The sequence below is a fragment of the Megalobrama amblycephala genome, linkage group LG14, assembly GCF_018812025.1.
Source record: "Megalobrama amblycephala isolate DHTTF-2021 linkage group LG14, ASM1881202v1, whole genome shotgun sequence".
NCBI lineage: Eukaryota > Metazoa > Chordata > Actinopteri > Cypriniformes > Xenocyprididae > Megalobrama > Megalobrama amblycephala.
Genome location: NC_063057.1, coordinates 45,974,419 through 45,991,418, shown reverse-complemented (window position 1 = coordinate 45,991,418; position 17,000 = coordinate 45,974,419). Strand labels below are relative to the sequence as shown.

At 35.1% G+C, this 17,000-nt stretch overlaps 1 protein-coding gene across 3 annotated transcripts; it reads right to left on the bottom strand.

Moving 5' to 3' along the window:
- Nucleotides 1-1,848: 1,848 nt before the first annotated feature.
- On the bottom strand, nucleotides 1,849-15,910 carry LOC125245838 (C-type lectin domain family 4 member M-like). 3 transcript variants are annotated; one of them, XM_048156623.1, is made up of 6 exons: nucleotides 14,378-15,910; nucleotides 13,061-13,184; nucleotides 5,736-6,455; nucleotides 5,540-5,661; nucleotides 2,918-3,021; nucleotides 1,849-2,714 (listed from the first exon to the last, which is right to left on the bottom strand). In XM_048156623.1, the coding sequence occupies exons 2-6, from the start codon at nucleotides 13,173-13,175 to the stop codon at nucleotides 2,576-2,578; spliced, it is 1,200 nt and encodes a 399-aa protein (XP_048012580.1). In that variant the 5' UTR covers nucleotides 13,176-13,184; nucleotides 14,378-15,910; the 3' UTR covers nucleotides 1,849-2,575. The 3 variants fall into 3 exon arrangements, with proteins under 3 accessions (XP_048012580.1, XP_048012582.1, XP_048012581.1); XM_048156625.1 differs by having other exon boundaries at nucleotides 14,383-15,910; XM_048156624.1 differs by lacking the exon at nucleotides 14,378-15,910 and adding an exon at nucleotides 14,203-14,356.
- Between the last annotated feature and the right edge of the window lie 1,090 nt (nucleotides 15,911-17,000).

Genomic DNA, 17,000 nt, shown 5'->3' with positions numbered 1-17,000 from the left:
CACATGATAACATCAAAATGGCGGATGATGTCCGGATCACATTCATACTTAACTACCCAGGTGAAAAAAAGTACATTTCTATAATGTACTTAAAGTGCTCTATTTTCACACACTAATTTTGTACTTAATATACTAAAAATTCTTCTTTAGTACTTCTTAAGATAATCTTAAGAACATCTAAGTGTACTCAACTGTGCTATTTTGAGACACCATGAAATATGAACATAAATGTGCTTTTAAAGGTGCCATCGAACGTTTTTTTACAAGATGTAATATAAGTCCAAGGTGTCCCCTGAATGTGTCTGTGAAGTTGCAGCTCAAAATACCCCCCAGATTTTTTTTTTATATATTTTTTTTAACTGCCTATTTTGAGGCATAATTAGAAATGCGCCAATTCAGGCTGCGGCCCCTTTAATTGCTCGCGCTCTCCGTCCCCTCCCGAGCTCTCGACTCTATCACTGCATAAACAAAGTTCACACAGCTAATATAACCCTCAAAATGGATCTTTACAAAGTGTTCGTCATGCAGCATGTCTAATCGCATAAGTATGGTATTTATTTGGATGTTTACATTTGATTCTGAATAAGTTTGATAGTGCTCTGTAGCTAACGGCTAATGCTACACTGTTGGAGAGATTTATAAAGAATGAAGTTGTGTTTATGAATTATACAGACTGCAAGTGTTTAAAAATGAAAATAGCGACGGCTCCTGTCTCCGCGAATTCAGTAAGAAACGATGGTAACTTTAACCACATTTAACAGTACATTAGCAACATGCTATCGAAACTTGCTTGCTTACCTAGTCTGATGATTCAGCTGTGCACAGATCCAGACGTTAATACTGGCTGCCCTTGTGTAATTCCTCGATCATGGGCTGGCATATGCAAATATTGGGGGCGTACATATTAATGATCCAGTCGGTGTTATGTTGAGATTTGCCTGTTCTTCGGAGGTCTTTTAAACAAATGAGATTTATATAAGAAGGAGGAAACAATGGAGTTTGAGACTCACTGTATGTCATTTCCATGTACTGAACTCTTGTTATTCAACTATGCCGAGATAAATTCAATTTTCAATTCGATGGCACCTTTAATATACTATCCCTGTATTTAAAAAATGTATATAGATATCACTTATAGTACATTTGAACTCATAGTGTACCACAAGTGGTAGCTAAATACATTTTTAAAATATAGAGATAGTATATTAAAAGCACATTTAAGTTCAAATTTCATGGTGTCTCAAAATAGCACAGTTGAGTACACTTAGATGTTCTTAAGATTATCTTAATATACTAAAAATTCTTATTTAGTACTTCTTAAGTACAAAATTAGTGTGTGAAAGTAGAGCATTTTAAGTACATTATAGAAGTGTACTTTTTTTTCACCTGGGTCGACCAGGCTTTAAAGTACCTACTCTTTTAGCGCTCTTTAAGTAAGTACTTATTGAAATTAAGTACCTAATCAGTGAGTATGTGGTTTCGAACGCAGCCTATAAATATAACGCATCCATTATCAACAACAATTAGTTGTAGCTGTTTTGCTTACATCATACCAACATATGGCTGGCATGTTTTTACCCTTCTATATTTTTTAATTGTAACAGTAGCAAATCCAGTGTAATCAGGTGTTAAATTGCAAATATTATGCAAATCTGCGAAAAAATTATTATTAAAAATACTATTAAATTGTTATATATTCCAAGTCTTACAGTACTCAGAGGCATACTTAATGTGGTGTACTGAAAAGTTGCTAAATAAACCAGCAGACAATGCATTTACTGTAAAAAAGGTAACCACTTTAATTGCTTTTGTTTAAAAAAATAGCAATGTGCAAAAGAGCAGAACAAATCAACTACAAATATTTTTGTTTTATTTTACAGAAAAATAGTAAAATTACATTACTAACATTTATGAATGTCTTAATTTCTTGCTTTCAAACGTTAAAATATTGAGCTTTTATTTTGGCTGAACACCAGTCAATCTTAACGCTACTCTGTTTGTTGACAACAAAAGATTTATAAACTATTCTCATTATGAATTTCAGAAGATGTTTGCCATACGTTTGCATTCCCAAATGCAAATTATAAGCGACTCAAACACAAAGCACTTGCAGAGAAGCATTTACTGTGAATGGAATGTTCCAGCTTTGTTGTATTCCAAAAACATGCACAGCGTCAGACTATATTTCTATAATTACATCACAACCACTGTTTGAAAAATCTGGCGGTGCGCGTACTCTTCTGATGATGAAATTTGCATTTGTCACACACGCACTGTACGCTGACCCTCACATACGTGTAAAAAGTGAACAATCCATGCGTCAAATAAATGTATTAGAAAACGTAACATTTTGCAGTTTATTTAGTAATCTGAATATCCACTCATCATTTTCTACATTATAGGAAATTACAAACCAAAATTGACATCATATTGTGGCAGTTGTGGCCTAATGGCTAAAGAGTCGGGCTTGAAACTGTTTTAAAAGGCAAGAACCTTGATCAGAAATTATGTGATCACAATATGATTTATTCCATAAAATAATATAAGTAAAATCACAAAAAAGATGGCATGAACCCTATTTCTCACAAATTGCCTTTCTCATCTCGGAGCATGGGAGATCATTCCAGGTCTGGATGGGATATTGGGGATATGGGATATGTTCAATACAATCCTCATTTCCACCCGCATCATTCGGCTCACCTGCGAACCAAAACCTGAATAAAATTGTAAGATTTTCAATTATTCAGAACCCCAAAATTCATGAAGCAGCAATAATCACAGTAACAAAATAAGTTAGATTAGAAGTTCCGTTGCTTGTGGTTGTGGAAGAGGTGTGTTTTCAGATATTTCCTGTTGGTTGTGATGGATTTTTAAAATGATAGTAACAAATAAATACACATTATTTTTTAACACGTACCCTTGATTCAGTGGTGAATTATCCACCCATTTCATGGTGCCCTCCTGCTGTATGTCATTCAAACCAATCCATGCTCTCTCCGGGACAATTGAATTTATAAACCTCTGTGTGTGAGTGTATAAAAACAAGAATAAGTGAGAGTTCTCTCATTAAATTCCCTGGTGTTCTATATGGTGGTAAAAGTAACACAGAAGCAGTGTTAAAGGCACAATACTGTATGTAAGAATTTTGCAGTAAAATATCCAAAATCCACTAGGCCAGAGTTATATATTTTGTTCACTTGAGTTCTTACAATATCCCAAATGTTTGCAACTATTTGTAAATCATGAGAAAATTGCAATTTTAACAAAGGCTCTGGGATGTGTAAGGAGTCGCCTGTCAATTGCATCATACCCGCGTTACCCTCGGTTTCCGGTTTTATTTTGTAGAAACCATGGAAACACCAAAGACGCTTTATTATGTTACATGTTTTAATAGGCAAGGGAACAACTGTTTGACAGACAGAAAAACTAATTGTTGTTATATAGCTCAACATATTCTTATTGTTTAAATCTAGTTCTTGATTTTTTTGCGCGTACCACGCTTCACCATGCCTCAGAGAAAAACACTATTTTGTCAAGTAGCTAACATAGCATAATCAGATGCAGCTTTATTTTTAGTAACATTAGCCTAATACAGAATTTTCTCCATCATACAATACGTTTTAAAATGAATTGTATGCCATTTATCAACACAAGCCATCCAGTATTTAATATGATATTCTAAAATCGATCTATCTTACAGCAGTGTGTAACAGTGTCTCACAGCAGCCACCGAGTGAATGCACAGAGTAACGTTATAACATAATTTTCAACACACTCAAATGTATCTAATATGATAAACAGAGCTGTGTTACCTCATACTCATGACCGGAAAAGCAGAAGCAGCGCCGGCAACTGTGGCATAATAAAAGTTCTGCTGCTCGTGAGGCGTGTGTTGTGCAATCGCTCAAATGGCCTCGTTCAGCTCCCACAACACTCGGTCCTGCTCTGCTTCATACTACAGTAACGATAATAATCGCATCCATGAACATGATTTCTGCCCAAGTCCTATCTCAATTCTTTTACACCGGCTATGATGTGAAGACCACATGTCCCAAGATTCCGCATTTAAACTTGGCGACATCAAGCTACGCCTTTGTTTTGAATAGACCTCTAGTGGACAGAAATTTTTACATATTGTACCTTTAATTCTTAAGCAGTGTTTTTTTTGTTTTTGTTTTTAGAATTAACAGAGGTTTAGATATTTATTTTATTGAAAATGTTTGGCCACGATTATGGTGATCAGTGTTTCCTATAGATGGACAGTTACATTCAATGTCAGTTTGTAGCCTTTGTAACAGTGTTTATTAAAACACAAATTGTTGCAAATGATGATAAACAGATGATAAAGTTTATATTATCTTAAAGAAAGATGACTGACAAATAACTGAACATAGTCATTTGAAATTAATATATTTCCACTGAAGACATTCTGAATTTTGATTTTTAAATACATTGTAGGAAAATATAAAATAAAAAAATAAATAAAAAAAATACACACAGACATCAAGAATTCAAGAAAGAAAATCAAGAAAACATCAAGAAGGATTTCCTACAATATATTTTTATTAAACACTGATTACCATAAGGGTGACCAAACATTTTCAGTAAAACAAGCATCTAAAGTTTTCTCAAATTCTCAAAAAGAACTGTAGAAAAATTACAGAAATAAAGTCAGTCTGGTTTGTAATAAGTAAGATTTAATGCCTTTACAGTCGATTTCATCTAAGGCAATGGCTGAAAGTCAGTTGTAAGTTCTTGTGTTTCTCTTTCCTTCAACGATTCTGCTTGTCATCAGGTATGTTCAATAATCAAACAAACAACACTCAGTTAATCACTTAATCACTATAATTAACTCTAACACTGCTTCTGTGTTACTTTTAAGACTCTGCTGGTGGTTCCCATATGAACACTGAGTGGTGTTAAGGGATTAGTCCACTTTCAAATAAAATTTTCCTGATAATTTACTCACCCCCATGTCATCCAATATGTTCTGATGACTGTCTTTCTTCAGTCGAAAAGAAATTAAAGTTTTTGATGAAAACATTCCAGGATTATTCTCCTTATAGTGGACTTCAATGGCCTCCAAACGGTTGAAGGTCAAAATTACAGTTTCAGTGCAGCTTCAAAGGGCTTTAAACGATACCAGACGAAGAATAAGGGTCTTATCTAGCGAAACGATCTGTCATTTTAGAAAAAAATGTAAGTGGTTCCGCTTTCCGTATTCTTCAAAAAGCTTACGCTGTATGTCCTACGCCTTCCCTATTATTCCTTGTCTGGTATCGTTTAAACCCTTTGAAGCTGCACTGAAACTAATTTTGACCTTCAACCATTTGGAGGTCATTGAAGTCAACTATAGGGAGAATAATCCTGGAATGTTTTCATCAAAAACCTTAATTTATTTTCAACTGAAGAAAAAAAGACATGAACATCTTGGATGACATGGGGGTGAGTAAATTATCAAGAAAATGTAATTTGAAAGTGAACTAATCCTTTAATTCAACGCCAAGGAATTTACTGATTCATCAGTACACAAACTCACCTGCTTCTCTTCACTTTTGATAATGACCAGGTCAGCACCTATATTCCTGCAGTACTGCCTGCTCTCAGACCAGGAGTTTAATCCATTGGATAAGAAAATCCAACCTGAACCCCACCGGTATCCTAACAGGCAGTTTAAAAAATATATATGTAAAAGAAAAGTAGGAAAAGGAATTACAAAATAGATCTGTACTAACCTTTTTCATAAGCTTGTTTTAGTTCAGTACTCAGAGATGTGACTTTGCTTTCTAACTGCAGTATCTTCTGATTCAAAGCGTTAATGGTGCTCTGTAACTGGCTTTTCTCAGCAGTGAGATCATTGACTCTGGTCTCCAGCTCAAGTTTCTTCTGATTCAAAGCGTTAATGGTGCTCTGTAACTGGCTTTTCTCAGCAGTGAGATCATTGACTCTGGTCTCCAGCTCAAGTTTCTTCTGATTCAAAGCGTTAATGGTGCTCTGTAACTGGCTTTTCTCTGCAGTGAGATTACTGACTCTGGTCTCCAGCTCAAGTTTCTTCTGACTCAAAGAGTTGAAACTGTTCTGTAACTGGCTTTTCTCAGCAGTGAGATTATTTACTCTGGTCTCCAACTCCTGTTTCTTCTGAGTCAAAGAGTCAAAGCTTTCCAGTAACCGGCTTTTCTCGGCAGTGAGATTATTGACTCTGGTCTCCAACTCCTGTTTCCTCTGAGTCAAAGAGTTGATGTTGTTCTGCAGTTGGTTCTTTTCATTCATTAGATCAGTGTAATTGTCCTGTAAGCTGTTGATCGTCTGATTGAACTCTTCGACTTTATTCTTGTAACTCTTGAACAGGTTTGTCACTGCTGTGATGGAGAAGTACTGCAGTATGATGTAGACCAGCAGAAGAACACAAATGAGCCCAAGACACACTGTCATCAACACCAAACATCTGCTTCCTCCTGACAAACAGAACAAAAACACACAAATATTCACTCCATATTATAAGATTTAACACCTAAAATCAACCTTCGTAATTAATTGATAGGGCTTTGATAAGTGTTAATAGTAAATTCTCTTTTGTTAAATTAGCTCTGTGTTCATATGGGAACCACCAGCATATTGAAGACACCTGATGACAATGAACAGAATCACTGAAGGAAAACAACTGACTTCCAGCCACACCCTTAGATGAAAAGACAGTAAGTCTCTCTTATTACAAGCCAGACTGACTTTATTTCTGTCTGTCATCATTTAAGAATGAACAGAGGTTTTTAACAGACTTTCTATGTCAGTTTGTGTTTTTTGTAACACATTTACCAAAAGTAGTTATTTGATATTAATTTTCACAAACAATATTCTGAGTTTTGTTTTTTTTAAATACATTGTAGGAAAGTTTTTTCAGACACAGACATATAGAATCAACATATTAATGTAAATGTTGGTGACATACTTAAAGGTGTCCTAGATTCAAAAATTGAATTTACCTCAGGCATAGTTAAATAACAAGAGTTCAGTACATGGAAAAGACATACAGTGAGTCTCAAACTCCATTGTTTCCTCCTTCTTATATAAATCTCATTTGTTTAACCCTCAGGGGTCTGAGGATTTTTGGGACCCTGGAGAAGTTTTGACATGCCCTGACATTTGTGCTTTTTTCAGTTGTTCATAAACATATTAATGGAAAAAGTGTCATTACACTGTATTCAGCACAAACTAGGCTACAATAATATGTGAGGAACATGTATGTACATGTTTGTGTTTTTGAAGGAATAACGTTTATGTGTGGTTATTGAAAAAACAAAAAACTTAAGTCACTGAAATAAAGCCAGAAAATATATATTAAATCTTTGTTCACAAGAATTCTGGGTATTTGAGGTTGTAGACTAGAGTTTTTGCTTCAAAATGAGGTAAAAATTATGCTGCCTGCTTGTTCATATGAAACAATAGAGAGATTTAAATTTTCTAAAACATCTTTGGTCAAGAAACACAGTAGGAGGCGTGAATCCTCATGTATAATGGGTGATTCTCACCTGAGAAGACAAAAGAATCACATAATAATGACCTGAAATGACTTGCATATTAATGAGGCCTTTCAGTCAGGTAGGCTGTGAAAAAACCCTCTGTGATCATGATTCAAATCTCATCATGGTGTAAATCAAACATACAGAAAAAACAGCAATACTGTGAAATATTATTACAATTTAAAATAATGGTATTCTATTATATTCTTTAAAATATAATGTATTTCTGTGATGCAAAGTGTCTGAACAATTGTTACCTCTATGGCATTTCATATAGGCTTTTAGCTTAAAAGCATGCACATTTGGAGAAATATTGATGGATTCTCATATGTTTGTCAATTTTCTATACAGAAGAGTAATATTTATTCAGGATTTATTGTCATTACTATGAGTGCTGGATACTGTGTTTTCAATTCATACTTGCAGCCGGAGGGCGCTCTGTACACCTTTAGTCCACAAATGCCTGAGCACTAAAGAAGAATAGGCAATCCAGGAACTAACCGAACTAACAGAGGACAGAGATCACTAACTATGGCTATTCAAAACACTTTTCAAGACAATAAATACACGATTGAGACGATGAATGCATGTATTGACTCAGAATTTGCGTCTGAATAGCGCTCCCTCCGTGGGCGTGGCCGCATTAGCGGATAATGAGCTGAATCACGGATTTCTGACATGGCTCTCTTTTCATACAGATTACATAAACACAGAATGTTTGTTTTGATATTTGTAAAATGTCTTTCTAAATGTTTCGTTAGCATGTTGCTAATGTACTGTTAAATGTGGTTAAAGTTACCATCGTTTCTTACTGTATTCACGGAGACAAGAGCCGTCGCTATTTTCATTTTTAAACACTTGCAGTCTGTATAATTCATAAACACAACTTCATTCTTTATAAATCTCTCCAACAGTGTAGCATTAGCCGTTAGCCACGGAGCATAGCCTCAAACTCATTCAGAATCAATGTAAACATCAAAATAAACACTGTGCTTATGCGATTAGACATGCTGCATGACGAACACTTTGTAAAGATCCATTTTGAGGGTTATATTAGCTGTGTGAACTTTGTTTTATGTTGTTTAACCCTTTGATGCACAAGCTATGAAAACCCCTTCTAATGCGCAACATGGGTCAAAAATGACCCGTATTCATTTCCTATGTAATTTCAATAACGGTTGAGTGTTTCTTTGCTGAATCTTTAAAAGAAATGTATTTTATCATTCATTTATTCCAGGTATTCCTTAAATATCTTGTTTTTGATTGACAAAAATCATTATGTTCATTTTTTTCTTTCTTACTTTATAAACAAACACAGTTTTTGTTTGTCTACATCAATTTTACACACATGGGTCAAAAATGACCCGTATTCATTTCCTATGTAATTTCAGTCATGACTGAGTGTTTCTTCGCTGAATCTTTGAAAGAAATGTATTTTATCATTCATTCATTTATTCCAGGTATTCCTTAAATATCTTGTTTTTGATTTTAACAAATCATTGTGTTTATTTTTTCTTTCTTTTTTTTTTCATAAACAAACACAGGTTTTGTATTTCTACATCAATTTTACACACATGGGTCCAAAATGACCCATATAGAAACCTTTGCAAATTTTTGCAAGTAGGAACATATTTACTGCAGACAACTGTTCATCCGCCACACATTTCACCTCTCAACATGGCTGCTTTTGTATATTTGATGGATGAAAGTCATATTATATTTCATATAATAGGCTATATATTATATTTCATAATTTGTATTTTTTGACATAAACCAATGCTACTGGTCACCTTTTACATCTATCAGTGTTCCTGAAAAGTAACAGTTTTGAACAAGGTTTCTGTCCAACAGTGAAAATATATAATAAGTGTATCGATCAACAGTGCTTTTGATTTTCTTTATCCAGAGTGTTAGTGGCTGGTCCTCAACAGAACTGAGGTGGATGATGACATCACTGTAAAAAAAGCTGAAAGTATACTTTGCGCACAGTCGAATGCAATTTAACTGTGTATGTGCAGGTTGCACATACACAGTTACAGAAATCCGGCGGAAATTATAAAAAGTTACAAAAATCTGTATGCTGACCCTCACGTACGCATAAAAAGTGTACATTGGCCTTTAGAATGGTAATGACACACACATTCAAAACAATTCATTCAAAAAGAAAGGAAAAATTAAAATAAGGATTTGGTTATTGAGTAATAGATGGAATAATGAATGATGAAATTAATTTATTGTAATATATGCAATATAGAAAATAACTCATTCAGGTCACTTTAGACCCATGTTGTATATGTCCAAAACTGTTACTTTTCAGGAACGCTGACAGACATAAAGGATGACCAATTGCATTGATTTATGACAAAAAATTAAAAATTATGAAATGTATAGCCTAATATATTAAATATAATAAGACTTACATCCATCAAACATACAAAAGTAGCCTTGTTAAGATGTGAAATGTGTGGCAGATGAACAGTTGTCTGCAGTAAATATGTTCCTACTCGCAAAAATGTGCAAATATTAAATATTTCTATATGGGTCATTTTTGACCCATGTGTGTAAAATTGATATAGAAACTGTGTTTGTTTATAAAGTAAGAAAGAAAAAATAAACACAATTATTTGTAGAAAATCAAAAACAAGATATTTAAGTAATACCTGAAATAAATAAATGATAAAATACATTTCTTTCAAAGATTCAGTGAAGAAACACTCAGTCATGACTGAAATAACATAGGAAATGAATACGGGTCATTTTTGACCCATGTGTGTAAAATTGATGTAGACAAACAAAAACTGTGTTTGTTTATAAAGTAAGAAAGAAAAAATGAACATAATGATTTTTTACAATCAAAAACAAGATATTTAAGGAATACCTGGAATAAATGAATGATAAAATACATTTATTTTAAAGATTCAGCAAAGAAACACTCAACCATTATTAAAATTACATAGGAAATGAATACGGGTCATTTTTGACCCATGTTGCGCATTAGAAGGGTAGTGATACAAAAATGATTTTTATTAAAAAAGTAAGAAAGAAAAAATGAAAATGAGGATTTGTGATGCTCAAAAACAAGTTAATTGAGGAATACCTGGAATACTGAATGATGAAATTAATTTCTTGCAAAGATATAGAAAATAAAAACTCAGCCGGGTCATTTTTGACCCATGTTGTGCATCAAAGGGTTAAGGCAAGCGCGAGCTCTTGGGGCGTGGAGCACGAGATTTAAAGGGCCACACACCCTGAATTGGCTCATTTCTAATTATGCCCCAAAATAGGCAGTTAAAAAAAATGAATTAAAAAAAATCTATGGGGTATTTTGAGCTGAAACTTCACAGACACATTCAGGGGACACCTTAGACTTATATTACATCTTTTAAAAAAAAGTTCTAGGGCACCTTTAAAGGGTCATGAAAACCCAAAACACATTTTTTGAGCTGTGAACAGATATGGGCTGCACATCATTGAAAACACTAAAGGTACTCATTAATTTTATTTATAATTTGAAATTAGTTATTTTGCATTTTCTGAGCGATTTCTGTCTTCCAGTTTGAAAAGCAAAGTCGGAGCAACGTCACAAAATCTGACGTCATCGTGTACTACCGGCAAGATCCGGAGTGCTGGTTGGCTCCAAGTATGGGCTGGTAGAACATGCTGTCGTCAACAGTTTCTACATTCATTAATGAGAAAAAGCTTATTCAATCCAATCACTGCGCTGTAGTATGCATAAGATTATAATTGCGGTATTATGCATGAGGAAGTACAGCTTCTCTTGCCTCTCTCTCTTGTCATTCAGAGACATATCGTTGGTGCTCGTTTCCTCAGTGCTACAACAAAAATGTGTTTTCCTGCGACCAGAGCAAACGCTTGGGTGCATGTGGATTGTTGTATTCAACCTGAAGTTTGAATACGAACACATGAAAAATGCCATTGTTATGATATGCACGTGGAGCGCATATGATCGGTTTCAGTGCGTTGTGTTTAACAACACTAGCCACGTGGATCCTATAGCTCGTATACAGAATAAAGTATCCGTGTTTAAAGTTTTTATAGACATATTTAACATATTCTCCTGCACCAAACATGAACCAGCATGGTGTATGCACACATATTTCATCAAGTCTTCTTCAAATGAAATATATGTGCAAACTGGACACTGATAGACGTGTATCTGAACGCGATGACACAAATATTCTGATGAACAAAAGACTTAGAGAATGGACAAAATTAAACTATGTCTTTATTCTTTCTCTGTTAAACTATGTTTTGTTTATCATGAGACTGTAGTGCTCGTAAACATAATGTATTATTATTAGCCCTTTTAAGTATTCTTTCGCATTTCTCCCTTGTGTTTGGGAGTTTGTTGTCATTTTCTCCGTGCTCATATATTAATATTCATTATTGTGTATAATGAGTGTGTTCTATGTCTCTGTTTCATTGGTTGTTCTCTCCCCTCTTCCCCCCCTCTACACTCCCACTTTTCCAGAGCTTTACACGCCCATTTTAACAGACTTTTTCCAGCTCAGAGGTGTGAACGACCAGGCTAGAAAAAGGGGTTTCATGACCCTTTAAAGGATTAGTCCACTTTCAAAATAAAATTTTCCTGATAATTTACTCACCCCCATGTCATCCAAGATGTTCATGTCTTTCTTTCGCCACTCAAAAAGAAATTAAGGTTTTTGATGAAAACATTTCAGGATTATCCTCCTTATAGTGGACTTCAATGGCTTTCAGACAGTTGAATGTCAAAATTACAGTTTCAGTGCAGCTTCAAATGGCTTTAAACGATACCAGACGAGGAATAAAGGTCTTATCTAGCGAAACAAACAGTCATTTTCGAAAAAAATACAACTGTATATGCTTTATAAACACAAAATATCGCCTTGCACGTGCTTCCGCTTTCCGTATTCTTCAAAACGCTTACGCTGTATGTCCTATGCCTTCCCTATTCTAATTGCGGAACGAACGCGGCGCCAGTTTTGTTTTTTTCCATAAGTAGAATAGGAAATGTGTAGGACATACAGTGTAAGCGTTTTGAAGAATGCGGAATGCGGAAGTACGTTCAAGGCGATATTGTGTGTTTATAAAGCATATAAATTTGTATTTTTTCGAAAATGACCAATCGTTTCTCTAGATAAGACCCTTATTCCTCGTCTGGTATCGTTTAAAGCCCTTTGAAGCTGCACTGAAAATGTCATTTTGACCTTCAACTGTCTGGAGACCATTGAAGTCCACTATATGGAGAATAATCCTGGAATGTTTTCATCAAAAACCTTAATTTCTTCTTTGAAGAAAGAAAGACATGAACATCTTGGATGACATGGGGGTGAGTAAATTATCAGGAAAATTTTATTTTTAAAGTGGACTAATCCTTTAATTTAACACCAGGGAATTTACTGGGAAAAATTCTGTTAATACATTTCATGTAAAAACTGACATATTGTTCTTAGAGAACAAAGGTGGAAATGTTATGTAACATTTATCAGTTCCTCAAACATTATTAACACCATCTGTTTCAGAATAAAATTTATACTTACTGTGCTTTTGAGCTTTTCCTTCATCCTGGCTGCAACTTGGTGTCTCGGTCTTGGGACCAGTGGTGCTCTCAGTATCTTTGTTTTCAAAACGTAGATAAAAGATTCCTGGTTCCATTCCTGATTCCTGCAGTTACAGTTACAGTTAACAGATGAGCTGCAGTAGAATGAGCACTGTTTATTTATTTAGTACAGACCCGCCCATTTTTGATGAACCCATGAATAAGTTTTAGATGTACCGCCTCCTAAGACCAATGATTACTTTGCTATATATGGAGCTGTTGAATTACTTTTTTTTTTTTATTATGAATACAGTAAACTAAATGAAGAAAAATACAGTAAGCTTGAGGTAGCTACAAGTATATATGCAATTAAATGTTAAAATAATCTATTAGGCTCTAGAGCTGTGTGAGACAAGAAATAAGAGTTTGTGCCAGTATCAGGATGTAGGTCACAGGAATGGCCAATGCAGGCAATCACTGAAAACCACAGAGGAATCAGTAACATGTTAAGTTTACTTAATTCCCCAAAATTAACTAATGTACATTTCTTAAAGAAAAGAATAACAATAACAAATATTCAAATAGTAAAACAATGCAAATCAATATACATAGCATTAGTCCAATGTAATGGGGGAAAAAACTCTTCAGAAGACTCTGTTATCACTGGCATATAGTCACCTGTTACCCTTAAAATGAATTGAAACCAGTAAACAACAGATTTACAAGTCAAGTTCACTGTGTGAAAAGATAACCACTTTCTTCAAAGAATCCACTTTGGATAATAAGGCACAGTTCAGTTCAATCAACCACTGATTTTAGGTTCTGTATCATGTTCACTTTATCTCCAACGATGCATCCACCATCCAAAAAGTCCTTCTCCTTGTGACAATAAATGTTTCAGTTCAGTCTTTGTTCATTTTCTTGATAACTCTTCTTCTCTTCCAAGCAATCAATTGGATACCTTGCCATCAACAGAACATCCCAATGAATTAACCCCTTTAAGCCCATAATTAAATTACTAAGCAACCACTGACAGGAATAACAAAAAATAGGTATAATTTTATAGCTTTGAAACTCAATGAGTGCTGAGTCATCCCACTAAAATGGAGTGTCTATCAAAGTTTTCTATCAAACAATACCTACCTTTTGACTCTCCTTGCTATAGTTCTGACCACATCAAGTATTTCCACATTGTAATACTGCTGTTTATTTTAATTTTTTATTTTTTTTTAAATCAAATAGCAAGCAAATTTTCTTCCTTTTTTTCTTTGCTCTAGCTACTATGAATCCCTAAGATCTTGGGGTCTTCTTCTAATACCTCACTTTTGTGACATACAGCCACTTTGATCGTCAGGTAGACGGCTGTCGTGGAGATCGCTTCAGTGCAGGCTCGGCAATAGTGCACACTGAACCTTCAGTCTGAAATTACAAATTGTCCCCTGGTCTCGTGGATGTAACAGACACACGCACACGGTGGCCACAGTATGTCCGCAACAAGGAAGACGGCTTAAATATGAGCAGATCAAAACCAATGGGTTAAGGGTCTGTCCATATAAAATTTCCTCATCCACTTGATGAAGTGGAATGGATTTATACAATGGCAGTGGGGATTCCCCCAAGGGGAAGTGTTTATAGGGAAGTTTTTGTGTGTAAGTTTAAAGCGAAGTGGAAAGCAGACTTCCTAGACATATGTATAGATATTATCATGTATGTGTTGGTAGCTACACAAAAAAAAAGAAGGGAAAAAAGAAAAACAAGAAGGGTTTATTAGCTGATTACCTTAAAAGTCCATAGATACACAGCAAAAAAAACTGTGTTAAATTAACCCTCCTCAGAGCTTATTTGAGTCTACACTCAAGAGTGTTATTATTAACACAGAAGCAGTGTTAAAGTGAAAATTAACTATTATTGAAGGCACCTGATGTTAATAAGTATAATCATCAAAGGATAGAGTAACAATCTTTAAGTCACCATCATGGTGATCTGTTTTACTTTAGTTTGTAACATTACATTTTGTCTGGCTACTGTAATTTAGTTATTACAGTCAGACAAGCAAAGAAAAAATGTGGTCAGATGTTTATGTTTTGACACAATCATCATGTTATGATCTTTATCTCTGATCTCATTTAGAACCTAATCTCTGAATTAGATTTACTTTATTAATTACAGCAGTGCAGTGAGTCTACAGCAGGGGTGTCCAACCCTGGTCCGGGAGGGCTACTGCCCTGCAGATTTTAGCTCCAACCTGAATCAAACACACCTGAACCAGCTAATCCTGGTGTAATTACAGAAAGGTGTGTTGGAGCGGGGTTGGAACTGAATTCTGCAGTAAGGTAGTCCTCCAGGAGCAGGGTTGGACACCCTTGGTCTACCGGATAAGATCCAGCATTTTCAACATTCAAGGACTTTTAGAAGTTGGTAAAAAAAAAAAATAGTATTCTACCATTTACACACACACTTCAAGAATCAGTGTATGAATCTCAACAAAGGTGACAAATAGCATTTTCAGGTAAACCAGGGGTGTCCAAACTTTTTTATAAGGACGACAGATTCGATGCTAGAGGCCAGTTCCTTTTCTATTATGAGATAGGACACAGATGTAAATTTAATACACAAACAATATCTGTAAAACATTTAACAACCTCATTTTTAAAGGGTGAAATTTAAATATTATTACTCAGTTAGAACTCTATTCTTATTTAAATACTCTGTTTAGATCACCACAGGTAAAACCCACACATGGCACCTCACTACATGGTAAAACGTAAAAATTTTATTTCTATATCTAGAATGGCTTTATGGTATTTAGTCTATAAACACATTTAATATAAATACAAATGCACAAAACTGTAAGTTTATGACAAAAATAGTCTGTAATTTGGCCTTTATTACTCATTTAATACATGTCTAAATTAAAAATTAAATAAAATGATATACAGGTCCTTCTCAAAAAATTAGCATATTGTGATAAAGTTCATTATTTTCCATAATGTAATGATAAAAATTAAACTTTCATATATTTTAGATTCGTTGCACACCAACTGAAATATTTCAGGTCTTTTATTGTTTTAATACTGATGATTTTGGCATACAGCTCATGAAAACCCAAAATTCCTATCTCAAAAAATTAGCATATTTCATCCGACCAATAAAAGAAAAGTGTTTTTAATACAAAAAAAGTCAACCTTCAAATAATTATGTTCAGTTATGCACTCAATACTTGGTCGGGAATCCTTTTGCAGAAATGACTGCTTCAATGCGGTGTGGCATGGAGGCAATCAGCCTGTGGCACTGCTGAGGTGTTATGGAGGCCCAGGATGCTTCGATAGCGGCCTTAAGCTCATCCAGAGTGTTGGGTCTTGCGTCTCTCAACTTTCTCTTCAAAATATCCCACAGATTCTCTATGGGGTTCAGGTCAGGAGAGTTGGCAGGCCAATTGAGCACAGTAATACCATGGTCAGTAAACCATTTACCAGTGGTTTTGGCACTGTGAGCAGGTGCCAGGTCGTGCTGAAAAACGAAATCTTCATCTCCATAAAGCTTTTCAGCAGATGGAAGCATGAAGTGCTCCAAAATCTCCTGATAGCTAGCTGCATTGACCCTGCCCTTGATAAAACACAGTGGACCAACACCAGCAGCTGACATGGCACCCCAAACCATCACTGACTGTGGGTACTTGACACTGGACTTCAGGCATTTTGGCATTTCCTTCTCCCCAGTCTTCCTCCAGACTCTGGCACCTTGATTTCCAAATGACATGCAAAATTTGCTTTCATCCGAAAAAAGTACTTTGGACTACTGAGCAACAGTCCAGTGCTGCTTCTCTGTAGCCCAGGTCAGGCACTTCTGCCGCTGTTTCTGGTTCAAAAGTGGCTTGACCTGGGGAATGCGGCACCTGTCCACCTGTCTGACTCAGTCCACTGCTTCCGCAGATCCCCCAA

Excerpts from the sequence above, each read along its gene's own strand:
- LOC125245838 (XM_048156623.1), bottom strand. The coding sequence starts at position 13,175 with ATGGAACCAGGAATCTTTTATCTACGTTTTGAAAACAAAGATACTGAG. Across the intron at positions 5,662-5,735 it reads AAAACAAGCTTATGAAAAAG|GATACCGGTGGGGTTCAGGT; the intron begins GTTAGTACAGAT and ends ACTGCCTGTTAG. Across the intron at positions 3,022-5,539 it reads TCAAAAGTGAAGAGAAGCAG|AGGTTTATAAATTCAATTGT; the intron begins GTGAGTTTGTGT and ends ACTCACACACAG.